We start from the raw sequence: 27,880 nt of genomic DNA, 5'->3' as shown, positions 1-27,880 counted from the left end.
TCACAGTGTCATTTATTTAGTTTATTCTCGCAGCCAACACACCGCATCGTTTATAGCCTGAGCTAATCTGCAATGACCCTAGTTGGGGCCTTTAAAACACACATTAAACACACATTAAAACACAAAAATCAAACACAACAAAAACAGAGACTGCAGTATAATATAACATCATAGCAAAACAGCAGCTTATTCATGTCTGTATGACTGGTTCATTTTTAATAAGTGTTTCAGTTTAATGTTAAAAATGCTCAACTCCTGAAGGCAAAGAACAGAAATGAAAATTTCCATTGAGGCGCCTTTCAATTTCCAGTGGATGCTCCACACTATACTGAACACAGAGCTCTCCAAGGAACCACAAGGTCACTGAGCATTATGTAAACAGAGATTAGATTAGTGAATGTGACAAAACTGTCAACATCTAACACGTTTACTTTCTTACGCACTTTGCAGCGGTGCACGCTTATAGGTTGAATGTCTGTTGTTGTAACTATTCTGCTACTGTCAATGCTTCTGTTCCAGTATCAAAACCAGTCAAATAATAATTTGTAAAATAATGGGGTAGGTATCAGTTTAATAGCTCTGGTGGGAAGCAGAAACCACAAAACGGACGTTTTCACACACTTTAAAGCTCATCTTTACTGTCTATGCATGGCACACTGATTTCTGTGAACTTAACAGATGTGTCCGCATGTGTTAATATCAAATAGATGGTGCATAACTGAGACATTTTCTAGTGAGTCTCATGATTGCTTGTGTGTTTTTTTCATTTAGATCTTTGATCCTACCTCACCAAGTATCCGATAATAATGAACATTTCCTTGTCTTCTTAGTGGGTGGAGTGTGTGTCAACGCCCAGTGTGGTCTAACCAGTACAGAGAGGAACAGTTAACTCAGGTTGAACCTGTTGTGAATGAACTGTTTTCACTGCTGCTGCTCAACAGGTTTGCTTTCAGACTTGACTCTCTGTTGCTTTACTTCGAAAACGGGTGGTTTCTGTCCTGCTATGCTATTTAACTGCAGATACCACAAGCTTCCATATTGTAGTACCTCTACCAGCTCTATCTACACATCTCTGCCACTGGAAATAAGAGACACAGCAGTACAAATTATTGTTTATTTTGCTTCATATATTGATTTTTTTTTTTTTTAGTTGAAACAGCATCTGTTGGAAAGTCCAAGACAATGGCTATACTGTGGTACAAGACAAAAGAAAAACCAAGACAATACAAAGACATTCTTGTAAACATCAGAGGCAAAGAAGCATAATAAAAGACAGAAAAACTAAAATTAAGCATGGTAGGTAGATAAAAAAATGTCAGAGTTTCAGCTCCAATCTAGATTTTCTATCAGTACACAGTGACATAAAACACAACACACAGAAAGGTTGTCTGGGAATTCATCATGAGAAAAAAAAAACAAATAAGTCATCAATACATCGATCAATAAACCAATTCCAATTATCAGAGGTTCGGGTTAAGCTATGAAGGTGAGGATGCCGGGAGGATGGGGTGAGGTGTTTCAGGTACACCGATGAAGGAAAAGTGCTGATTGGTTTACAGTTTGTGAAAAAAAATAAACTCACTCGTCCACAAAGTGTCTGTCTTCACATGACATTTACATGTGATGTTATTCCTGCACAAGCTTGTACTCAGAGGACACTTCTTTAAGTTACAGGAAACACCAGCATGCTACCAGAGGCACTCTCTATGGAGTCCAGATAGGGCTTTAATCATATGAAGGACAACTGTACCACAAATAAAACTGTACATTTGTAAGTGAAGATATGAGCACTGACTTTACATTCTTTACATTTCCATTTAAAAAAAAAATCCATTGTGTTTTATCCCACAAGCACAAAACTGTTATTGAGAGGTTGTCTTTGTGTGGATCTGAATTTACAAAATACAAATAAAGATGGCAGAATGATAAATATTTAGATCTGTTCAGGTCTGATATATCCAATACCTTTTGTGCTAGCTAACTGCTCCAAACAACAAGACATGTGGACGTATGAAATAAGATCTGCATTTATGGAAATACAGTCAGTCAGGATTGTAATATATGACCAAAAAGGCCACCATTCAGTTAGATAAAGAGATGCAAACACCTTTAATTACAAATGCACACTTTTTCCCTATCATCCAACTAAAATCATTTCTGCACCAACTTTAACCCATACAGTCTTCTACTGATTCTTTAAACCTTAATTAGTTCATCAAGGATGAGATTGTTGCGACTGGTTCGTCCTGTGAAGGTTGCAGAACTGAAAGACGAGTCTCTGCCCCACTGTCCAAGCACAAAAAGGCAATAAAAGGATCGTGTGAAGCAAGGGCATTATACAAAAATAACTGAATTGTAAATTACAAATCTAGATTTTAAGTTCAGTCTACATTCTTTGCATCATGCACCATCCATAAGCAGCCATGCACTGTGTGATAGATACATGGGCAGGCAGGTCCATTTTAGAGGCTCTAAAGTGCATCGTGTGCCATTCTTGTCTTAATGAAGTCATTCGCTGGGAGCATATGATGGCTGCAGAGCTTTGTCTCTCAGTTCTGTCAGTAAACATTTTAAGGTGTGCTTGAGTAGGTAGCACAGATGAAAGGATAGATGAATGGATGATGGCTAGATGGGAGGAAGAGCGGGGCTAAATGCTACCCAGATCCACTACCCCTATCACAGTGAGGAACTCTGAGGGTCATGAGGCTGTCTTTGGATGTGCCTCTGTCACCGTACTGCAAGTTGGGGGCGGGGCGTGTCAGAGGAGCTTCTCTGTATGACATTTGAGGACAGCAGATTGAATTATTATCTCCCTGCTCCATCGTCTACACACTCCATGCTTCTGTTCTGGGCTTCTGCTTGAAAGACAAAGACTGCTTTATTGTCTGTACTTAGTCTCAGAACGCTGGTGTCTTTCCTCAGAAGCTGGAAGATTGTGTCTGTTTCACTCTGCTACCATCAAGCTAAATCTCCCTTTGTCTGTAAGAGGTGAATTCAAGAATCCCAGAGTTTGTGTGACCGAGCAGAAGTGATACCAAGCAAAACATAATCTGACTGATTCTTTGGAACATGCCTTAAGTTGGTAATCTGATGACCTTAACAGTGCCTTAAAGCAAATGCAACGGACACATTTCTGTGATTAAACTAGCACCTTTTTGTGATTTGGAAATGCAGTCCACTGAATGTCCTGTCTGTCTGGATGTTATACCTCGCTGAAGACTTATTGCTACAACCAATCAAGATCCTAAAATTCACCTAGCTACCACACCAACCTTTGAAAACACAATATGTCTAAAATCATTTCCACCTTAATAGCTTGAGATCATGCAAAAGAAATAAACACCTAACACACAAGATCATATTGCAAGTAAATACAAAAAAAGGTTACATATTTCAAACATATGGACAAAGAAACAAAACAAAAGAAAATAATGGCAACAGTAATAAAGGACCAGCACCATCGCTGGCATCATGCAGTGTGTGTCTAACCCAGTCACGCACACACTGAGGCTATGTATCGTGCGCTGAGCTCAAACCTGTCCAGGTTTCCATCTAAACTGCTACCAGTGCTGCTGTCTGTGGGTTCTTATTGAGTTAATGCCCTTGTGCACAAGAGAGCACGGAGATGCCGTGGCCCAGCATCTCCGTGCTGAGTGGGTCTGAGTATGTGTGCTTCTTCTCACCGAAACAAAAACCAGACCATCCTGGGCAATCATAAAGCAAATGTCTAAAACCTTTGAACACTGCCACTAACATTTGTTTTGGCATCTTCTTCTCCTGTGGTCTCTTGAGTAGGACTAGGAGAAGCTAAACCAGCATGAAATACAAAATGGCAGACATGAAGAAAAAAGAGAGAGGAGGAACCTTTGGGGAGGTTGAAGCAGCTGCTTCTTTTCTCTCCCTTTAGTCAGTTTTCTCCTCAGTTCACGGGTGAAGTCAAGGAACTGAAAGCTCTCCATGTGGAAAGAATGTGTGTGTGTGTGTGTGTGTGTGTGTGTGTGTGTGTGTGTGTGTGTGTGTTAGGGGTTCTTCACAGAGAGGGTGAAGGAGGTGTCACAGTGGTGTTCAGTCACATATGGGTGTCAGTATGATGGTGGAAGTGTGTGCATCTGTGTGAGCATGCGGAATGTAAGATTTGTGAGTGTGAGGTGCGGCGGTCTCAGAGTGAATTCGTTCGTCACATGTCCCACAGTAACGTGACCTCAGTCCCCTCCATCTTTAGTGTAGCTCATCTACTTTGTAAAAATCGTCTTCATGCCCGTCTACACGCAGGCCTCGGGCGTGCTGCCGTTGTTCATCTTAACGTAGATCTTGGGATCTTTGTCACGTTCGTCTCGGAGGCGCTGGAGCTGGCGGCTGTGGTACAGCAGGTAGAAGGGCAGGCAGAAACCCAGCATGCTCAGCACCAGGAGACCCACGTTCACCTGGGCACCGCGTGAGTAAAGCAGTTAGATAGAATGATATGGTAAACTTTGAATACTACACTCTTTAAAGCCAGTATCTCTATATGTGCATCATCTTACCCATAGGGGGTCTTCCTCCAGGGGTCCCACCATGGCCATGAAGAGAGGTTGCTGGAGCAGGGCGAACAGAGCGCTGATCAGAGACTGCATGCCTGTCAGGCTGCCAAACTGCGAGGATGGATACCTGCAGGGGATAAACAGCATGAGTCATATGGGAAATTTGAACACATTTGTCACATAACTAACCTGAGTGAACTATCAGGCCCATTAAATCAATTTACAGTGAGTCAAATTAAAAACAAATTCACAGCCAGTTATATATCGCATGCCCCCAGACACACTGTTATGTAATATTCACATCCTGTGTAGGCTCATTTTGGATAATACTGTTCCTGCAACTCAGAGGTATTTTATTTCATTCCAAGAAAAATGCCCAATCATCATTTTCTCTAAATGCGGCAGTGTCAGCTAATCTCCAGCTGCAGTCATTTGGAAATTTTTCATAAGATTTTTGAGCTCTTATCACCCTGCACACAGTCGCAGGTCAACAGGCAAGAACATGTGGCTGCTACAGGCCAAAGTGTGAGAACACCTCACCTAAACTACGTAATTATAATAGCCATTTGCATATCTCCATAATAAATATGCAATGTCTATACATATATATAGTCACTTCTTTTACATGCTTATAGTCCATTTTTAATTATGTGGAGTGCTATTTACTGCAAATATAATATCTATACGGAAGAAACTGTTTTTCCAGTTTTAACAGATTTATAAACAGAATCCATTTTAGGTGAAGACAGTTTTATTCTTTTTTTTTTCACATCAGATTTGGTTAGCTTGACAGCTTTTGTTTTACATTTTTCAGAATACATTTTTTGCTTATAATTTCAAACATTAGATGATAGTTGGGTTGTTTTTTTGACCAAAGTAACTGTAGTGTGAAAGTTTAGTGTTAAATACTAAGAACATGTGACTGCGAGCCAGACTTCATCGCTTAACAGCAGTGGTGGACTTCTTTTTTTGCTCTAATACGGGAATGTCAAAAACATGTTGCATTGTGGGCTATATACAGCCTACTTTAATCTTAAGTGGCAGAATCCGAGAAATTATCAAAAATGGTAAAATGTAAAATTACAAAAAAAAAAATAAATCCCATAGCACACTGCCCAGAATGCCCATTAAATATAAAATATACAGTTTTATAAAGTTTTTGTTAATTTGCATAAAATGTTTTTTTTTAAACAGTGGAAAAAAGTGTTAAAAAAGAAGACATCTTTTTATAGTAGACAAATTTTCTATCACTTGTTTATCTTAATTTAGTAGTATGAATGGCAATGGGGGAGGGGGTCTTTATTAATAGGAAAAGCGGGACAAAATTTATGCCCTCCTTCATTTTGTCTTTGCTGGACCAATTCTGGCCCACAGGCTTTATGTCCAGAATCTTGTGGAAAGTTGTCCAAAAAGAGTGATTGCTGGCACAGAAGGACAGAAGAAGAAATGCCTAAAATTCACTTATTTTTAGTCACTTTCTGTATCTAGTGTAGGACAGCATTAGGCTGCATGATTCCTTACTGGTTTGCCATCATCTTTTAAACGTGTCACACACTTACACAGCAGCATAAAGCCCGCCAACTGCAGAGTGGATGAAGCCTCTCACAATAGTGTGCAGGACAAAGGAGACAACCTGAAGTAGGAGAGAAAAGAGGAAAAGAAAGATTTTTACAGTAAATACATGCTCAGGGCCGACCTGCTGGGTTTTCACTGAAAAACAAAAGGGTTTGTCTTTGACAAATGAGATTCAAGAGAGAACAAAATAAACTGCAACAACATTTTTGTCCATTAGGTGGCTCCACATCACTTAGAAATATCAGCAGCTGCATTGCCATGTGAGTGGTTTGAATATCATGTACATCACTCTCTCTCTCTCTGCAGTGTTTAGTCTCCCTCTAGGGGAGACGTACAGCAGCAGCACATGCAGAGGAGCGTGAACCCACACCACCTAAACACTTCAATAAAATGGCTCCCCCAGCCTCCTACTGCATACCTGAAGTGGGAGGTTGGGGATGATGCAGGTGACTCCAAAGCCAACAAGGAGTATGTTGGTGAAGATAAAAGCTCTGGTGGCATTGACGATCTTCTGGATCCGTTTGTCAGGGCGACGGGGCTGCCCAGGCTCTCTGATAGAACAAAAGAAGAAAACATTTAAAAAAAATTGAGAAAAATAGAATTATTTGTTCCTCCTTAGCGCGCACGCTGACCTCTTGGTGCTCTTGTCGTTTTCATCCTCACAGTCTTTAAGCTTCCAGTCCATGACGTAGCCAATGACAGGAGAGGTGACCAGACATAGGAGCTGGAGCACGCCAAAGATGGAGGTGTACACGCTCACTAGGAGACAAACAGCGGCAGAGGCAGCGTTAATACGGTTTCAGGGTGAACATCCGGTAAACAGTATGAAGACATCAGAGGGTGGTGCACACTGACAGGAATGGAAAAACAGTTTGCAGATGTCATGGAGTTATTGGGGGGGCGGGGTCATGCTCTAGACAAAAAAGTGGACAAACAGTTTAGGGTAGGGAGGGGGGCAGAGGGTTGCTAGTGTGGCCTCAGGTCTCTTACCCACTTCCATCCTCTCCACTGCAACAGCAGGAAGCCAGCATGACAGAGATGTCAAAGAGGTGTTAAAGATAAAAACGCAACCACTCTCAAAACATGTATAGCTTGACACACTAACAACCACACACACCTGTGCTGAGGTCTCTGCCTGTTAGGGACTCCAGGATAGTGTTCATGGCTCCCATGTAGAATATGAGGCGCAGCTGAGTCACACACATGGTGATAAGGCTCAGCAAGAAGATGGGACTGAAGATACTCTTCATGAAGCTCTGAGCTGCAGAGGAAATGAGAGAAGTCAGGGTGAGATCAAATCACTGTGTTAATATACCACAAAGATATTAACCAAAAATATTGGATAAGGAGATTTTATTTCCTTCTGTACACAGTTGAAATCTCGTGGTAGGGGAATTATTCAGTGGAAAAACCAAAAAGCTTCACAGGCCTTTAGGGAAACATCCAAATCCTTTTACGGAGCAGAAAGTTCTATAATCTATTTTTATGACACTGCCTGCATCAGAAGATGTTTGCAAAATCAACTTTATCTGTGCACGATGTAGGAAAGACTAAGAGCAAAAGTCAATGTAAGGACTAAGATCAACTGTTCATTGCTTGTGGGACATGATAATCAGTTTTCAAGTGTTCAGTGGTAAAAAAAAAAATCATAAAATATATGAGGCCTAAGTTGTGGTACACTGAGGATGACTTTAGGCACAGCAGTGCTTTGAGATGAAAGTCCAACATGACTGTGCTAATTTGCATAATGAGTCAGCATAAAGGTGTACTGTTTACCACTTTGTGAAAATAATTTACTGCGCTAGCAGGGATGCACTAAAATCCTGAGCCAATACCAAGAGATGTATTTACCATATTTGTTTCTTTTCTCATTGCTATTCATATCATATCAGTCAACTAGGCCAGTATCAGTCAATATCGACCTATATCAGGCTCTAAGTTCATTGCTGGTTCGCTGAGTGTTAATGTTAGCATTCAAATGTTTGCTAATCAAACAGGAGCACAGCTGAGGCTGATGTGATGTTCATTAGTTCTGAATGTACCGGGCTGACTGATACGTTGGCCTGTTTTTACAAGTCTTTACAATTCATCCTGGCAAGACTACGACGTCTGCCAAATTTCATGACAATCAATACAATGGATGAGTAGGTAATTCACTGCAGCCGAAGATGTCAGACTGCTGTTACAGCGATTGTGATGTTTACAACATTTCCAGGAAACTGATTTTTTTAAAAGAAAAAAAAGATCGCTCATTTCAATAAAAAATAGCAACGTACGAGTGTATTCATAGCATCCTGACAAACAACCTACATGATGATGACCTTGTTTGAAGCCTCCACTATCAGCACCAACAAACTTTCATCTAAAGTACAGATGGTCAAACATGCAGAGTCTCTTTTCACTTTCTAAACAGATGGAAAACTCCACTGGCTGAGAGGAACGGATGAGACTGACATGTAAATTTTCCCACTGGCACCCAGGTGTTATGGTGACATCTTAATGTGAATGAACGTCTGGAGGATTCAAAGGAAAGCGGGTTCTAGGAAACGTTGATCATTAATGAATGCTGTGGATAGAAGTGGAAAATGGACAGCTGTCCATACAGAGAAACCCCGGACACACCAACTAATGATGGGTACCCAGATGAAGCAGATGGGTTCATTGTCTTCAACAACAGGTATCTATCCTGGACTTAATTGTTTGAAAATGCTCATAGAGCACTAAAATAATTTATAAGAGAATACAGCTGTTAATCTAAAACTAGCTTATATTTCATTTCAACATTTACAAAATCTACCAATTTATTTACAAAAAGTTCTTTGGCCTTCATTCTCTGTCTACAGCTCTAGTACAAAGTGTACTTAACATACCAAACAAGTGCTGACTGTGCCGGTCCAGATACATGATTTAAGTGCATTCCTAACAGAAAACACAAACATTTGAATCTGACCTTGATCCTTATATCTGAGGAGGCAGGAGGAATAGGCCAAGGCCTAAGATGCATGTACTCTGCAACCCTCACAGCTGCTTCAACTTACAGCAAACAGAGAGAGCAACAAGGTTGTGTTCAAGGGTGTAATATGGGCCTCTTTAAACATCCCGACATGTCCAGCTGTTATGAAACCAGCCACGGGCATCCTGAATGCACTCCAAACACACACACAGTCAGAAATTCACTGTAATGGCTGATACAGTCCACCGCAGTGCTTCTCTAGGGCTCCCTGCCAGCGCGACACACACCTGCTGAGCCCCTTTCTAAGAACAGGGTCTGAACCGATTCCACGGTCCGTTTGGTACCAAAGAGACCGAGAGAGGTGTGACAAGACTAACCCACTGGGAGTCCCTGACCCTGTTAGGAAAGCCAGGAGGGACTGAAAAAGTGCATGGGTAACAGAGGTTACCTTAGCATGGATGTGATATTTTTTTGCCAACCAACCTAAAACACTACATACAGTGTTATCACATTTTAAAAATGTAAAAACTAACAGAAGTGTTAGCCTTTTTAAAAAATTTCACACTTTTAAACTTCATCTGAAATACATTGTTAAATATTCTATGTAAATAATATTCATTGCCAAAATAAATTACAAAATTTTAAGTATATTAATAAGTCTATTGTCTATATTTTAACTTGGATTTATGATTCAAAGCACACAGTAAGGACATTAAGTTAATTTTTAAAAGTTCTATAACACTTTGCACTTACCTACGCTATAACAATGGAATTCAAGTCTTTACTTTTCATATCAGTGGGATTTATTTTATTTATGTGGGATTCCACTTGGCATCAGTCCTTTCAAAGAGAAGAGATACACTTTTATGACTTGATTACTGGCAAACCTAACACACTTAGCACCTCTTTTGCTCAGTCCGTTTCAAGTCTAACTGCACCAACTGACTGACTATTGAGTTGTGAGAATATTCATAAGCTAGTATCTACTCAAGAATGACTAATTTGATCACAAGGTACACTTGTGCTGACTTGTGCATGTTTTTGGATTTCTTCCTTTTACAGACAGCAGTTATGTTCTGTCGGCAGCTTGCTTAGATTCCAGTTTTGACGACCAGATGGCAAAGAAAGCCACTGCTAAAAACTGTGAATGGGCTTTTACAGTCTTTCAAGAAACATAACTGTTGCTCCAATTCAACTAGTTTCTATTTTAAGTTCATCCTGTCTTTATATAACAGACTTTAGATGTTAGAGCATATTCAGACTTACTTTCCTCCTGACTCTTGCAATTCACCTCCAGGTCAACAGTGGACAGGCACAGCTTGTTGGCCTCTTGTGTGGACAGCTCTTTGGAGGGTGCCTCCTGCTGCTTTATGGCATGGCCTACGCTCAGACGGCGTCCCACTGTGGTCACCTGCCGATAAAACTGCTTCCCGGTGATCTTATGGTCAAATCCCAGCCAGCTGAATTTGATTTTCACCCTGAGAAAGGAAAGTAAGAAAGAAGGGGAAATGTAAGCAGACACCTAAAGGAAAAGGAAAACAGGCTAAGGAAACATTAAAAGATCCAGGTGAATGAGAGCAAAGTAGGCCGATCATCTGGTTTTATGGTCTTTCCCCTTTAGGGCTCACTTGGTCTCCACTGCATTATTTTGGGATTTACTGCACATAAGTGTGTGCGCTTGTACGTGTATACAATCTTGCAGTGTGTATGAGGTAAAGCAGTGATCTGTGTGGAAAATCCAGAATCCCTAGGCTCAGTCAGAATCCTTTTTCAAGCAGGTATAACTCGAGCTTAGCTAATAATACTGCAGTGGCTGCTTAAAAACAATAGCTGGAAGCTACACATATGTTCATGCGGCTTTGTGTGCATGCCAGACTAAGTATGCCTGTTTGTCTTACGTGAAGTCCATGTCTTCTGGGCCAGGGAAGGGCTCCAAAGGCCAGTTGATGAAGCAGTTCAAGAAGACGAGGCAGGCACAGCCGGCCCAAACCAGAAGGATGGAGATGAATGTGGCACCCAGATCATAGATCACCTACAGGCAGGAAGATGGGACGCACACAAAAACATCATAATGGAGAATCAATAACACACTCTACAGTTGCAGGGTTATTCCTTCTGAGTTAATATTGCCCTTTAGGAAAATCTTTCAGTCATGGATGAGGACACGTGGATGTTTAAAGTAAATCAAGAATCAGCCACAGTAAGTGAGTGACTGTAAGTTACCTTGATGCCAGGGAAAGTGACAGCAGAGGAAGCATAGGATCCAATCATCAGGGCAATGAAGGTCGACCTCAGATCTCCAAACATGTTGGGCAGCTGTGAAGAGAGCAGACAGATCAGTTTACACATTTAACTGCAAGACCAAGTTCATTTAAATGCACAAAATGTCCACAGACTCATAAGAAGCAAAGCAGTCAAGCTTGACCTCTTTATGTCACCTAACTATGATTTACATTATCAAAAACTAGTGGCCAGGGGCTTAAAGGAGGACAAAAAATAATCAATAATCCATAGCATGAAGAAACTGCGAAACAAAAACAAAGATAAAACAGCTTTCTCGTTAGCTGTGTTATAGATGAAGGCTTTCGAGTGTGAAAAGTGCCCAGTAGGAGGCGACTCCTCTCATTGCAAAAACAAATCAAATGCAAAACAGCCATCTACTCGCTTGAGAAATAAACTTACCAAACATTTTCCTAATATCTGTAAGGGCTCAGTCGCTACTTTCAAGTTGTCTGCTTCCAAATGACAGTCCCATATAAAGCAAAACAGAAGATAAAGCAGCGTAAGGTGTGACTACCCTGTGACTAGTAACTACTACATGCGTGTGCAAAGCCCTGAACTATTCCCCGTGATGTCTGTGAAGGTTCTCAGTCATCCAGGTCATCGTAGTCAAAGGAGCTTGCAAAGAAAAGCGTCTGGACTTCTTTAAGTTACTTGAAGACGTTTCACCTCTCATCCGAGAAGCTTCTTCAGTTCTAAGGTCAAATGGTGGAGAGTCCCAGATATAAACCTAGTGGGAGTAACCCCCCACAGAGGGACAAAAGGACCCCCTGATGATCCTCTAATCGCCTGAGCCAAGGTGTGAAACTGGGCGTGGGTCCCAATCAGCCAGAGTTTCGGGTGAGTTCATTGTGAAACCTGGCCCCACCTTATCATGCGAATTCCTGAGATCAGATGGCCCAGGATGTGAGTGGGCGTTAAGGCGTCTGGGAAGGGATCTCAAAACTGGATTATAGATGGCAGAGAGTTGGTGTCGTAAACCACCGCCTCTGTTCAAAGATGGTCGCTCACAGTGGACATAGATGGCTTCTTTCACTCCTCTTTCAAACCATCTGTCCTCTCTGTCCAAAATGTGAACATTGGCATCCTTGAAAGAGTGTCCTTTATCCTTAAGATGCAGATGGACAGCTGAGTCTTGTCCTGTGGAGGTGGCTCTTCTATGTTGTGCCATGCGCTTGTGAAGTGGCTGTTTGGTCTCTCCAATGTAGAGGTCTGGGCATTCCTCGCTGCACTGTACAGCATACACCACATTGTTAAGTCTGTGTTTTGGCGTTTTATCTTTCTGGGACTCTCCACCATTTGACCTTAGAACTGAAGAAGCTTCTCGGATGAGAGGTGAAACGTCTTCAAGTAACTTAAAGAAGTCCAGACGCTTTTCTTTGCAAGCTCCTTTGACTATTCCCCGTGATCCACCACTCAAGTACATTCAGGCAGGCATGTCTCTTTACAGCAATATAATACTTGTTTCTATAGAGCTCGTGCTCAGCCCTGTCGTCCACGTTCTACATTTGTAAAGGCAGATGATCAAAATGCTGAACAGTTCATGTCTTCTGCTGCAAATGAAAGTTTTTAATGACAGCACACCATGAATCTGTTTTCACTGTGAGTAATATTAGCTCATGTGGGCTAATCTCAGCAAACCGCTATGCTACGCTACATTTTAGCATTTGCTACTTTATACCTGAATTGGTGCCTGAGGAAACAGGCTGTACTGATCAGGAAAAGTTACAGCATTGAACTAAACTCACATGTATCACAGCCCATTAACCTCCAGCAGTGGAGCTGCTGCAGCCAAAATGACATCTATTACCCATCTATAATTGGATTAGCTTCATTTCTGCTCTGTGGGCAGCATATTAGGTTGTGCAATAATCTTTGTTGTCATATTTTGTCCTTCAATCCACTTAGACCTGCAAATGGCCACTGACTGTGAAAGAATGCAGCACACTGCATACAAATGGCGAATAGTTTAATCTGCTGCTCACAAATATTGACTGGTGATAGTCTTGTCCCCACCAAGTATTTGCACACTCTGTACTGCCTGCATTGATGAGTTTTTGTTCCGAGATCTGCAGAAGAGCAGAGACAAAAAAAGCTCGGGCCTTGCATAATGACACTCAGCTCTTGACGAGAAATAAGTGTACGTCCTGTTCCTTTACTAGGTAACTTCAGAGTGTAAACAGCCGTCTTGAGGAAGTGAAAAACAGTGTGAACATGAGAGCACCATGTGGCTGACTGGTCTGATGTAGGTCAGAGTTCATCTGTGCCATCTGGATTCAAAGTGCTATATAGGAGAGAGGAAATCAAACTCTAGAGTCAAAAGCATTGAAAGGAAGCTCCCACAGTGAACAAGCATGGGCAGGGAGTTCAAAATTTGACTGTAACTCATCACTGAAAGCGTTATTATGGGTCATAAATAGCGGAGGCGCTTCCCTCCAGCTCCCCTCTCATTGTCCTCATCTGTCCATCCACCCGTCCATCGAGGCGCTGTGCTCGCCACAGGGGCGAAGCTTGTTAGCCAGCTGCTCGAACCCCCTCACCCCATATGGACGTTACTCCCTGCACTAATTGGAGCAAAGGTGAGCTACAAAAAAAATCACTACACCCCAGCCAGGTCATCCAAAACAACAAGCCCCCCCCAAATTCCTGCGCTACAAGGGAGCAAGTTGGCTGACCTTTGGCTCGCTTGGTGAAGAAGAGACAGAGGACATGTAGATCCCCGTCTCAGCAGATTCTGTGTCACGATGATGGCAGCCCGCTCACAAATCTATGCAGTCAACAGGTTCAGATTTCCCTGCTGACGCTGCAGCACTTCCTCACTCTGGCCTGTGATGATGGCTCTTTTTATGCCAGACTTTTGCAAGAGTTCTGTTATTATATTGTAAATCATGGGAAGAGCTTTGATTTAAGCAACTGAATGGAAATTATCAAGGAAAAAGTAATTCAATGTAATCCTCCATTATTTCATTATAAGCAGGGTGTTTAAGGACAACAGAAATCACTCTGGGGGGCAGATTCTCTAATAAATTATTTTAATCCAGGCCCTTAATCCCTAGTTCAAATAAATAGCTCCCCATTCAGTTACCAAATATTCAGTAAAGATAAAAAAAGGAACAAGCCCACTGCAGTGTTGATAAGTCAGTCCCTGACTTTTCTGCCATTCACCTTTTTTGTCTGGTGAACGGAACTGTTATCATTGGCATTAACTTCGGTGAGCACACTTAAAAGTGGGAGAAAACAAAATCACGTGAGTGAATGGTAGCAAGCCCGAAGCAGTGGGAAAAAAAGAAAAAAGAAACATAACAGATCTAGTGCTTGTGATACTGCTGAGCAAAACAAGCTTACGTCACACTGGGAGTTTCTGTGACTGACTCTAGTTCTTAGTCAGAGTCAGCTGCTGAGACCACTCTTTTCCAAAAACATGTCACAAACTGGTTTGGTCTGCTAATCATGAAAGGAGAAGTAGGGATTAATGGGTTCAGCAGCGTGAGGACAAAGTGTGGGCGGGTGCGTCGATGGGAGAAGCAGCTGTCGGGCTCGATGAGGAAGAGATAGCAGAGTTTCCGTAACTGCAGTCAATAACACTTAAGTCAGGCAGACTGACCAAAGAATCAGCTGTGGCCTCACGTGCTAACAGACACACTGTAACTGTAAATGGCCTCTCAACAACAGACAAAAGTATGCTCCTGTGATCACAAATTTGTGACGCAGTATAAACACACATTTTTCTCAAAGGGGATTCATTAAGTCTGTATATATGAACCAGCTCTTGATCATGAAAGTGATAAAAAAGCAGTTGACTCTTCATGCAGTAATTTTTAACACCAAGTCAGATGACATGAGAGTTTTCATAAAAATGTTTTAGTTGCAATTCCAACTTGACAGATAATATTTACAACCTAATTATGATAGATAATGGCTTGAAAATTGTATTCATACTGTTAAATGTCAGCCATAGGGTATAGTATATCTGCCGAACACTTTTTGGCAATCCATTCAACAGATGTTTGTTAAGCTAGCTAAAAATCTGTGTGTGTTTTTCAGTCCCAGTCCCTGTAAGACTTCAAAGAACAGCCGCTTGTTTTGGTGCTTTTTCTAATCATCAGAGGAATGTGTTGCCTATGTTTCTCGGCCTTCAAGGTACAGTATGTGATCACGTAGTTCTTGATCCAACACCTTCCCAGTGTTTGCTCTGGAAATTTCCCCTCCGTCCTCACCTTTCTACTTCACTAAATACAGGCTTTGCTAATCCCTTACTACTTCTATTAGTTTTCTAATCTCCACGTCATCACAAATATCACACTTGCTGTGTTCATTTCTGTTGTGAGTGGTGCAGGAACAGACTGAGAGCAACCTTATACCTCTCTGAAGGTAATAACACCTATCACTAACCGCTCTTGTTGCTTCGTCCCTGAATAGCCCTTTTGTTAGCTCTATGGTCACAGTGTATCCCTGCACAAAGTACACACATAGATGATGGGCCCTGTATTTGAACAGCCACTGAAGGTCTATTTTATCTTCAGAGCAGTGACCTGGAGATAAGAGATCAGGGACTGGTTATTGGGTTCAGCAGGTGTGTCGGTTTTATTTATTTTTTTGGTAATGCACGTGCTTAATAAATGGCGTAAACATAAAGACAACTATAAAACGCCAATATATCTAGAGACACAAATATGAAAGCAAAGAGTGGGCGTTTGGGTTTTTGTTTGAAGGGTATCCATATAACTTATCATTTCACTTATCATTTCAGCAAGCTGTCAATATCATCAGTGTGATTTATGTGAGTGAAAAGAAATGGTTCTTTGACAAATGCTCCTTTTTGGCTAGCCTCAAGGACTACAGAGGTTGTTTGTTTTTTTTGCATCAGAACAACCCTTTTATCACTGAGGCTTGATACAAACAGGTGGATTATTTAAAGGCACGCTAACAGCTTAGCATCACTGTTAAGCCACGCACAACTTCAACAACACAGGCTAGCACTGATGAAAGAAATTGCATGGGCTAGAAGCATAGGGTTTAAATCAGTTGGATAACTGGAATTGGTTCTTGATTCTTGTGTTTTTTTAGTATAGTAGTTACCTTTGGCAAGTGTTCTTGTCTATCCTTACATCCTGAAGTATAGCAAAAACTACACATGGAAGTTGGGGACCTATGCAGCGGCCACGTTAGCATTGCATTATTTTGCTGATAAGGCAGGCGGAATGGGCTAAGAAGTGTTTTATGACCAGGGGGGCATCCTGATTTGATTTGCAAAAGCCAATGTGCAAACAATGTTACTGAGCTTTCCAATTTAGTACAGCACTTAAAAGACCAGCAAACAGATCTGAGCAAAGTTGAAGGAGTTTGCAATGGATAATGTAAGCAAAGGTAATGAAACAGAGTCAAGTTAGATGGATACATTTCAGTCTGTGTCCTGTAGAAAAATATAACGTTTAACATTTTAAATAAACAATCTGCCATCATCAGTGATTTAAAACCATTTTTTTTATTAACACACCCAAATGGAAAAGGTTTAAATAGAAAAAACAGTATTCCCAAAATAACTTTATGTTAGGCATGTAACATCATAAATCTTTAGAAAAATTGCCCGAAAAACCCCCCGACCATAATACTCGATGTGCTTCAGCTGTTAAATTTTAAACACACTTTAACTCTACTTGTTTATTAGCAAATATTAACATTAGCATTTAGCTCTACCTTATGACAACAGTACAGATTTGCTAGCATACCTGTGTGAGTCAATACTGTAAAACTTTTTTTTAATAATGTTTGCTTCAAACAAACGCACAGGCGCGCTGTAACCTGGACAGCGCTCACTCATTGTTATTTGGTGACAGTGCTGAATGTAGGGAGTGCAAACAGAGGAGCTGTGACCCACTTATACATAATAAGTAGACTCTACGTGTTTGTTGATTATATATCAGAGGGGCTTCGGGCAAGACTGACTCAGGCAACTGAGTAAGACTACAGTCTGCATCTACTGTCTTATCACTGGACCGTGCAAACATTCTGTCATTGCAATTTTTTGGCCACGGCACACTTTTGCGCATAGTTTGTACGCCACCAGGAGTGTGTGTCTGTTTGCGCTGAGTGTTTAAAACTGAAATGAAAAAGGCAGTGTGACGTGACAAAGACGTCTGGGTGAGGAGTGGGAAAATATGCTGAGTCTTTCGTGCAGAAAAAAAAGAAGAGAAAATTCGATTCAGCCCTCTGAGAGGAAAGAACAGAGAAATGAAAGGAGGAAGAGGGTTTTGCTGCAGCAAGTGGAAACTTCAGCACCCTGATGCTGCTTGACCATTGAGAACCAGCTCTGACTGGTCCTGTCTTGAAACACAGGATAGTCATAAAGAGCAGCCAAGTGGACCATAAGAACAGCAAACACCAAATGACAAACACCAAAAGGCATACTTCATTCAACCTGACGTCATCTCGCTCTCTCGCTTATTAGAAGTCAATTTCTTTTTCTAAACATATTTAGGGGTGAAACCAGCAAACAACAAAGCCAGCAATGTTTCCACCAGAAATATGACTTTGGAAGGGTGGGGATGTCTCTGAGCTAACATTAAGATCCAACATTGCAGTCATTCCAGCCCCTCAGCCACCCCGATCAGACCATTCATGTCGCTACGTAACACTCGATATTAGCGATAGCTGCTCTGTCTGGCCAGCTTCCATCTCACATTACTGAATAACTCCTGACCTTTTTCACTCCAACATTGTTCCCCTACGTTTTGTGCTGTAAACAATTTATATAGTATACTGTGCTTCCTCCATCTCACTCCAGCCTGATCTTACTGCTTTTTGTTACAACTCCTATCACTTCAGCGGGTGGAATGAAGTGCTGTGTGCGCACTTTACACATTGTCCAACTGAGAAGAAATCACTCCCCGTTTCTCCTTTAGCCACATCTCAAAGTTGGAAAGTGACTCAGTGAAGAGAACATTTACATTTCGCAGCTATGACCACAAGTCAGAGAGCTTGCTGGTAAATAAATGTGTTTTCAGATAGAGAAACAGTCTGTGCATTCAAGACATTGGACAAAAAGCTGATTTTTGAGCAGAGCTTCAGATTGAAACTTAGCAAACAGGGTGGGATACGAAATGTCCCACCAGCCAGACAAAAACAAGAGGCGGAGCTTGGCGTGTGCCTGTGGGTGTGGTTTTACAGTATGTATATGTATATGTATGTAGAGGGGTTTGTAACATGAAACTGCTTACAAGTCAAGACTGTAAGCAGAGAGAAAGTCATTATTAACCACAGCTCCCTTCCTCTCTATTGTCTCCTGTGCTCATCCTTCACTGCCTGTTTTCATCGACAGCTTGGGACAAAGAGTTTGGGTAGAATGTAGAATTGAGGCAAAGACAAAGAGTAAGAAGGGGAGAAGCCAAATGAACAGAGACTAAAAAGAAACGTAAAACAGTAGAGGAAGGGGATGATTTTGGGAACATGCACAGACACACAGTGGGAAAATGGCACAGGTCACGGTGACCTGAGGAGTTTCGGTGACCTATGATAGTCCAAATGCAGCTTGAGAGCTTTCCACGCCCTGAAAAATAAGGTTATAGTTTTCCTCTCACAACCCTTCACACAGACCTTCAGGAAAAAGAGAATGGAAACAGATAAGCATTCACACAGCAGCACTTTTTATTTGCCTCTTTCTCAGTTTCCCCAGCATTTGACCAAGTTAAATTACAGGGGCTCCACTTTTTTATGATTAGGTTTTATTTTTCAATACTTCTTAGCAACATGGACCAATAAAAATTTTAAAAAGGTTAAATTTAGAAGTTTTAAAAATCTTCTACGACCTTCTGAATCTATCGATTATGTGCTTTTTAAGCTCTGCAAACACCCTGACACAGACACACTCACACACACAGAAGTGGCAGTATAACTGAAATGTTTGTCTGGACCTGCAGGGAGCGGTAACTCAGCTAAAATAACACACACACACACACACACACACACAGAGTTTCGACGGTCGTGTGAGAGCAGCTAAAACTGAAACAGGAGAAGATGAAAACAGCCAGGCTCAGACTAGTGTGTGTGTGGGGGGTGTGGAGGGAGGAGTGCAGCAAGATAAAACCAGCTGAACAGCTAGTGCATGTATCTGTCAGGGTCCTAATACACAGCCTGGAAAGGAAATGGAAAAGCATGGGTGGAGAAGGCAGACACACATACACACACTACCCTCCTGTTGCTACTTCCTGTTTGAGCCCTTTCTGAGAGAGTCCACCTCGGCTGTTCAGGCAGGAAGAGAAATACTGTAGCTACCATGAAGCAACAAAGTGATACACGTGCGTGCACACATACACACACACATACGTCCTCGTGTGGATGAAATAATAATGAGGAGAGGTCTTTATTTGGCTCGTAGCCAGAGCAGGAGTGAATAATAGATCACTGCTCTCTGCCTTGTAACAACTCTCTTGCTCACGTGTCCTCTCCTGTGATGCAGCACTTTCTCTGATGAGGTCATCCTGACCACTGGCTATCCTCAGTCACTGCATCCCTCACCACCCTTCTCCTATCTGCACACTACCTCTTATCCCTCTCCTCCAAGCAGTCTGTTGTCAGCCGTCTCTCTCCAGCTCTTCCTCCAGCCATCTTTTTTAAATGTTTCCTCTGTCGAATGCATCCATCTTTCTGCCCCTCACTTCTTTGTATGCACGTCTGAAGCCATCACTTCACTCTCTTCCTCCATCTCCCCTTTTAATACCTTTTCATTTCTCCAGATATCACAATGTTGTGGCTCACTGATATTTAGTACAGGCTGTCATTCAGAGAGGAAACAAACTACATGTAATTGCCAACGAAGTGGAGATTTTAGTGTCGGATTGCGGAGAAGCTGGCAGCACTACCTTTCCTTGAAAAATGAGGTTGTTGTCCTAATAAATGAAAAGCACTGAGGTATTCCACGACACTTTATTTGTAGAGCTATGAGACATTTTGCAGGGTGAAGGGATTCTTCAGCGTGCCTCGATGAGTTATGAAGGATATCCTGATAACGTGACCGAAGGTTTCATGTTTAAAACTCTATGCACTGTTCAAGTCATAACATTTCATTCACAGAATATATTATAACCACACAGTGGCCTGCAGAGATTACAGCCTCAGCAGGCAACTACCAAGTCAAATAAGAGAGAGACTCAACAGTGAACAAATGCTGAAACCATACCAAGGAAGAATTCCCCAGCAATGAAGTGAAAGCTAAAGGTCCAGTGGAAAAAGGGTTCTCAAAAGCTTATTTTGGGGCAAATGTAGTTATTTTTTGTTGTTGTTGTTGTTGTTTGATTGCTGATTATATACATGCAGTTTTCTGTCCCATTCATGACAGTCACCGCCCAGTAAAAAACAAGACTTGTGGAGAAGTAGGAATGAAGCAGCGCTTCAGACCAAAGCTAAGTATGTCCCAATATGTGAGCTTCATAAAGTATCTCTTACCGTCAGTGAAGTGAAGGTCATGCACATGCCTCCAAACCCATTCAATGCCAATGCGAAGAAGATCAGGATGGACAGATCTACCGGAGAAAGCAACACACGCAGATGTTACTAGACCGACTTACTAGGCCAACACATGACGAATCTCACATACTGTATCTGATTAATTAGCATTAATACATCATATGAGCCGTGATAATGTAATGAGATGTATGTGACACAGGTAGCGGTACCTACTGTTGGGGTCTCTGGCACCATAGGCGATGAGAAGACAGGAGAAGGCAAAGCAGGCACTGGAAAGACAAAGCAGTTGGCTATGAAAAATAGGTTGGACAAGAAAAGAACCATCACTATCCAACAGACAGCAGGATTCACGGGCTCACCTCCCCAACAGTCGCAGCTTCCGCGGCCCGTATTTGTCCATGATAATACCCAGGGGCAGAGTTATGGCTGACAGCAAGAAGGAACCCACAGTAAAGGCCAGGTTCAGCATCTCATCCTGGTCTTTGCAGATGGGCCAGCTGTTCATTTCCAAGTACTCTTCGTCTGCACCTTTGGCTGCAGGGGTGGATGTGTTGGAGAAGTTGAAGCTGGAGCTGTTTTCTGGTTGGAAATAAGAGCAGACAGAATTTTATGTACTTTTTTCCCCAGTATTTCCATTTTGCAACATAATGACACAGTTTTCTAGACATTTCTAGAGGTGAGATCTGAAATGAACACTTGCTTGCTTTTTCAGAGCTTATTTCTGATATTGTTCTTGGAATACTGAGCTTTTACAGCCACCCCTCCCCTCTCAGAGCTGAGCTTCTGATCAAAAAAGCCAGGAAACTCATTCAAAGGTCAAGTAAACAACCCAATACAGGGTAAACAAGTACCAGAAATAGACCCAAATTGAACCCCCTGCATGGTGCAGGGCAACTCTGTAACAGTTTTAATCAGTCTGCCTCCTCTGGTGAATTACTGGTAAACACAGTCCACTGAGTTCATGTGGAGTCTATTTTTGTCCTTGTGCTCGATAAGACCGCTGCTGTTGGGTAAACTCTGCTGTTGTCAGACAGATAGACAGAGGACACAGAGGAGCACTGATTGAGGAAAGCAACTCGTCTTTGATTAGGCAAGGAAAACAATACAAGTCAAATCAGCATTTACCACATACTTCATATGTGGAGGAGGGAGCTTTAAAGAAAGTCATCTGAGTGTTTTCTTTATTTGAGTCCTGCTGGCAAGTTTGCAACAGCAGCTGAAGCCTCTGCACACTCAGTGTAAACAGAACTGGAAATCTGTTTCCCGTTACAAGAGTGTGTCACTGAGCTCTACTCAAGGGAAAAGTGAGGATGGGAGGACGGATGTGTTGTTGTTGTTGTTGGTCTCAAACCCCTTAGGCATTGGTTCGAGACCAACAGAAAGCTGTTATTTCATATTTAAGGCAGAGTGGTGCAGAAAAAACTGGCATGCACCCTGTGATGAGAGGAGGTGAAAGGTAACGTGGCTTAGTGAATATCTGATGACTGCAGGGTCATTCTAATGCTGGTGCATTCATTCACTGAGGAACACAAGGACACTTGAGCTCCAGAGGCTGCTTTCAGCTAAACACATGCAGAAGAGCTCGATTATGCACGAGGGCACAAACATGGAATGATCTGTGGGATGTTACTAAATGTCTTCCACCTCTATTGTGATATATTTTATTCAAACGCATCCTCAATATAGATTGAATTAATGAAACACACAGTAGGATCTTCCCACAAGGTAGGGTGCATCATCATCATACTGATTTAGAGTAAATGGATAAACTCAACAGTGCATTTCCTTGGTTGCTGTTTCTACAGTTTGGGATTAAGCTTCCAATCTCAAAATCTTAAAATTTTTCTTTAAAAAAAGAGCCAGTACACATATGTGAAATTAAAAGCCACACTGATTCATCCACTGGGAACCACGAATAACTCCAAGATATTACATTGAATACATTTTAAATGGCACCTATAGTGTTAATAACAGTGGCGGTTCTTAAATTTGTTGAGACCCTGGGCAAAGATTCACAAGAGGCACCCCCCGAAGTAATCTTCTTGATGTTTGCTGTATATTTGCTGCTGTGACAACTCAATTTCCCTCTGGGATTAATAAAGTTTACCTGATTCTGATTATGTTATAACCAACAACAACAGTCCTATAAAATGAAAGAGATCATTTTTATTTTGATAACAATGCACAAGATCCAGTTGTCTATGAACGTTCAGCCTGCTAGCTATGCTAACAACCCGACAGGGTGAAGTCAGGTGGGGAAGTCAGATGACTTTGCACATTGCCACTGCTGCAGTTTAACGTTTGTTGCTGGCCTTGCCTGGTAGCAAGAAACACATCTGGTTAGTAAAGTAAGGTGATCACAACAGTCAATAGTCTTTCATATGGGCACCACATCCGAAAATTATTTTTTTTCATCTAATATTATTGTCAATTATAGATTATGTGCTCTGCCTCCCAGGCAGGTATTTCACATCTACTAGACAAGAGCATTAAGTGCTGACTGTGAAGGAAGATAGCAGCATCTGTCCTCCAGTAGCCCCAACTACTGCTGACTAATCAAATGGCCACAGCAAACATGAGTCAATAATGGAAGAAACATGTCCACGCAAACACACTGAGGCATAAAGCTCCAACTCCCCTTCTCTGAAAACGTCTTTCTGATAAGTCACATACGTCCACCGCTCTTCAGTGTTATTTTCAACACCACAGGAACCTTCTAAGATTCTCAACATGGCCTTTTGTTTGATATACTCCTCCTGTGGATACAAAGGATGTCAAATAGTCTAATCTACAACAAAGTGATTTGGTTTCATCATTGCTGCAATGTGCTAAGAGCACCGTTCTTTTGGCTTGACTGTTTACCAAGAAACGTAGCTTATCACTAAAAGAGCCAACTGACAGGAGAGCATGAAGAGAAACATCGCTCTAGAGCCCACAAACCACAACCATGCTACAGCAGCTGTATTAACACAAAAACAGAGAAGTGACCTCTTAGGAAGGCTGTGCTTCTTGTGATCAGTGGCTCGTGTAAGGATGTGGTTATTATGCAAAGGTCAAGTGATTGTTACAAGTCTGTACACCTACCCATGTAGCCTCAACAGGTAAAATACAAACAGAGCAGCAGCACTCTACTTCAAGTACTGAAATCATGATTTCCTTTGGAGTAAAACAATAAAACTATAAAAAAGCTGTTTTGATCACTTCACACCATAGAAACACCAAAGGTTAGGAACACAAACTGTCTATTTTTATGATTTGATGTGAGATATATGCGCAAACTGAACAAACAGCTCATTCAAATAGAATATCAGTCACACAAAGAATGATATATTCACACTGTGCCTTCATATTTAAGTCTCTAAAGCACCCCTTTCCTCCCTCATCAGGGCGTCTGTTTGCAGAAAAATGCCTTTTCCTCCTAATTTCACTGACAGACTTCTCACAATTGAAGTGAAATGTAAAAAAACAAAAACAAAATGCAGATTTAACACAATAATGGGTGGTTTTTAAAAGTGTGGGGCTACACTGATGTGCCAGAGGTCAGGTCACTGTGGAAGGAGCTGAGTCAACAGTAAGAGATACCTAAAGCTTAATCAGAGCAAACAGATAAGGAAATGACCTGAGCAAAACAGTCAGAGAAAGAGAATTATCAGAGCTAAATTGATTTAAAAAAGGCTTTATATGCACAAATTAACCCTGCAAGGCTTTCGCAGCTGCTGCTTTGTAGGATACAAAGAGAGAAATACACAGAGGAAGATACAATCAGAGGATCAAAGAGACAAAGACAGAGAGCAGCCTGTCTGATGATCACTGTGGAGAATGAAGGGATGAATGGTCTCCTTCACAGGCGGGCTGCAATGGATAAAAACTCAATCCCTGATGATGAAGATGAAGCAGCCAGTTCTCTTCAGCATGCTGTTACATTTCACCTCCTCTACACTGTTTCTGTGGACAGCACTGATTACCGAATGCTAGGATGGAGGAACCACTGTCCTCATCTGGTTGGGTTTTTTTGCTTTTTAAACAGGGCAATCTTTCATAACCAAATTATAACCCTCTGAGTACAGCAGCTCACTGCATCATCTTTGATCACAGAGTAGGAGACAGAATCAAATAACAACAAAATGACCATCTCTGATGCATCTGTGGCATTGTTGTGCTGGAGCACTTTATGGATGCTTTCGAGGGTTTTTCAGACCTAGGCTGCTGTCGCCATAATGACCCATTTTCCACAAGGAGAAGCCAACTGTTGGATCAATGAGAAGCTCTTGTTTGCCAATATGCAGGCAGGCACTTTTCTCAAAGGTCCTGCTCCTGCTGAGAGAAGTAACACACTGCACTGAGGATGAGGTGCCAAAGTAAGATAAAACATGGGTACTTTCTACAAAAAGGTTTGCACACTTGCTTATGTGTTCTGCATAATTCCACAGCAGCGGAACAGCAAGTACACCTGAGTGTTCAGATCAATGTCCTGAGGCTTTCAGTTTTTTACCAGCTCAGGGGATTGTCATGCAGAAAGGCAGAAAGGATGGAAAATGAATGAATTTGATGTGTTTTTGTTAAAACAGGTCAAAAGGGCCCTCAGCAGATACTCATTTGCTCAAGGACTCCAAGTAAACAACCCCCTCACCAAAACCACACATGATAACCCAATTACAGTAAAGTAGACTCACCTCGTCCTTTGCACAGGTAAGAGTAGAAGCCCTCCGACTTGAGCATGATGAGCAGGGACGACCAGCCAAGAAGCACAGCAGAGAAAAGCAGGTTCTCAATGACTGCTGTAACCGCCATCCACCAGCGGCGGGAGAAGGCCGTGGCCAGAGTAGGAGCCATTTTGGATGGATCAGAGGTAGCAATGTGCTAGACCTGACCGAATATGAGGAGGGCTGCTTAAGCCTGGAAGATAAGATAGAGACAGCAGAAACAAGATGACAACCAGAAATTATACCCATGGTGAGGTACTTCTTACAGGTTTATTTATAATTATTTTCGTTAAGTCTAGTTCATGTAGTTCTTTAACATTATGAAATATTTGAACAATATGACCTCTTGCAAGTGTTTTAGATGATTCTTGGATCCATATTCAGTACAGGTCTTTTTTTTTTCTAACCTACTGAGGACGGTTGTGATCGAGAAGACAGTCACAAACTGAAAACAGCTGAGACATTTGAGAAGCAAACCCCTCCTATAAATATTAAACTGTCTCCCCCTGACTTATCTGATTGGCTCCAGGGTACAACAGGTCTCCTCTTATTGGTTGTTTGTACAGCAGCTACACGTGAGGTTGCTGTTGTATTCCACCCGAATAGGACATAGCAGAGGGTGTTTACATTTTTGAAAATGTTGTTTGTATAAGTTTTGACGTGGAAACTGTAAGATTTAAATTTTATTTTAGTTTTAAAATAAAAAATGCCTTTACAGGACACGACTTCTCCTCTGCTTTTGCTGAAACGTGAGGCGTTTTATTTGGGGTTGTGTGGCAACCCTTTGTCACAAACGTGGTCCGAAAATCCCACTTCAATTGAATGCAGCGCAAGCTCAGCCGGTTCGAACCAGCGCGGCGCGAGACTCAGCTGCTGCTGGTTGGTGTTCAGCGCGAGCGCTTCTCAACAGGAGCTGTTAGTGCAGTGTGCACCGTTATAGAGGCGAACGTCATAACGCAAAAAATACTCACTGGAAATGTATTCAAACATACAGAAATGCATTTATTACGAACACCCAGCCAACATTTATCTGATAATACTGAGCGACATTATGTGTAATTGTACTTGTTTTAATAACCAGATAAAAACTCCACCTGGCTGGAACACATAACCTATCTGTTCCCTTCACTTTGTTCATCTTAGACAGTCATCTTTTGAAAGAATACCGTTTTAAACCTACTGTCCGCATTTTTGTGTGAATATGAACTTGAGATAGCCTAACTCGACGACCCCAACACTAACGACCGTGAAAATACGCTAATATAGCTTGAACACACACAGACCAGAGTTCATTAGAAGTTTGTGCATTTCTCAGCAACAGCTTTGTCGTACTGAACAATGACACAAAGAACACTGCGATGAACAAGCAGAAGCCTTAGAACTGGTCTGAACTGGACTAAAAGCATCCGCACAAAACACCCCCTCCACCTTCCTCGATCCACATCTCTAGCCCCCTGCACGCGACACAGAACATTATATTCCTATTCCGGTTTTGAATTTCAATATAAAACGCGTTCGCGTTCAGCCGCGCGCTCTCAGCGCTCGACGCATTCTTGCTGCTTTTATTTTTGAAAACCACTTCGTCTGATTTTCCGGGTCTGCACACTTTAGGCTTCAGCACTTTGACGCCGATCTCAGCCAGAAGCTCTCAGCTGTTCAGTAAAAACAACAGCTCAGGGGGAACCGCCGTAATCATGCCCAAACAAAGACAGTTAACTAGACACAAACAGCCTCCAAAACAAAGCATCCCCGCTATCACTTTGCTTCTTGACAGCAGCTTCCGTCACATTACTTTTACCATAAATCGAACCAGTACTTTAAAGGCACCTTCAGTTTGGTTAATAACAGTTTGGTTATTAATGATTAATAAAGAGAGGAAAATTAAGTATGTTCGTGTGTGTGAGTGCCTGTGTAAATATGGACTGTGTTATCATATCAGTTGTAAGTTTGCTGTAAAAAAAAGCGCTGAAAAGACGAAGCGCGGATGGAAAATGACTGACACACAGTGAGAGGCTGGATGAAGTTGATGAGAGAGTCACGGCTGTTGCAGCTCGAGCTTCCTCTCAGCAGCCTTTAAGCAAAGCGGAGACACTGTGAGTGAAGGAGGACACTGCAACACGCCGCCTGTCACAGATCATGTCCTCTCAGAGTATGTGCAGCCTCTTCCCCGGGGAGCAGTGTCTGCAGAGCATCCTCTGGTGCGAACCTCACCTGAAGCGCGCGCGTCTATGGGTCTTGGAGGTGGCGTGGGTGTGGGGGGGTTCAGCTGAGCGGCTCGGTCCTCGCAGTCAGATCCGCCTCTGCGGGTGAGAGCGTCGGTCGGTGGAAGAGACGCGGGGCAGCAGTGACAGCTCACAGCCAGGTGCCCCCTGGCTTTCTTCAGTTCT

At 42.0% G+C, this 27,880-nt stretch overlaps 1 protein-coding gene across 3 annotated transcripts; it reads right to left on the bottom strand.

Moving 5' to 3' along the window:
* Positions 1–1,100: 1,100 nt before the first annotated feature.
* Positions 1,101–27,880, bottom strand: LOC146559163 (large neutral amino acids transporter small subunit 4-like). 3 transcript variants are annotated; one of them, XM_085244940.1, is made up of 15 exons: positions 27,705–27,880; positions 25,464–25,686; positions 21,150–21,369; positions 21,004–21,059; positions 20,770–20,846; positions 11,272–11,364; positions 10,947–11,080; positions 10,315–10,526; positions 7,213–7,356; positions 7,086–7,103; positions 6,728–6,854; positions 6,514–6,646; positions 6,080–6,153; positions 4,524–4,647; positions 1,101–4,424 (listed from the first exon to the last, which is right to left on the bottom strand). In XM_085244940.1, exons 2-15 carry the CDS (start codon positions 25,621–25,623, stop codon positions 4,263–4,265), a joined length of 1,734 nt encoding a protein of 577 aa, XP_085101066.1. In that variant the 5' UTR covers positions 25,624–25,686; positions 27,705–27,880; the 3' UTR covers positions 1,101–4,262. The 3 variants fall into 3 exon arrangements, with proteins under 3 accessions (XP_085101066.1, XP_085101067.1, XP_085101068.1); XM_085244941.1 differs by lacking the exon at positions 27,705–27,880 and adding an exon at positions 25,837–25,934; XM_085244942.1 differs by lacking the exon at positions 7,086–7,103.

The sequence above is a fragment of the Mchenga conophoros genome, linkage group LG14 (assembly GCF_057382185.1).
Source record: "Mchenga conophoros isolate Kocher_MC1m ecotype Shallow Benthic linkage group LG14, M_conophoros_male_GT1.1, whole genome shotgun sequence".
Taxonomy (NCBI): Eukaryota; Metazoa; Chordata; class Actinopteri; order Cichliformes; family Cichlidae; genus Mchenga; species Mchenga conophoros.
This window is presented reverse-complemented; position numbering and strand designations above follow the sequence as displayed.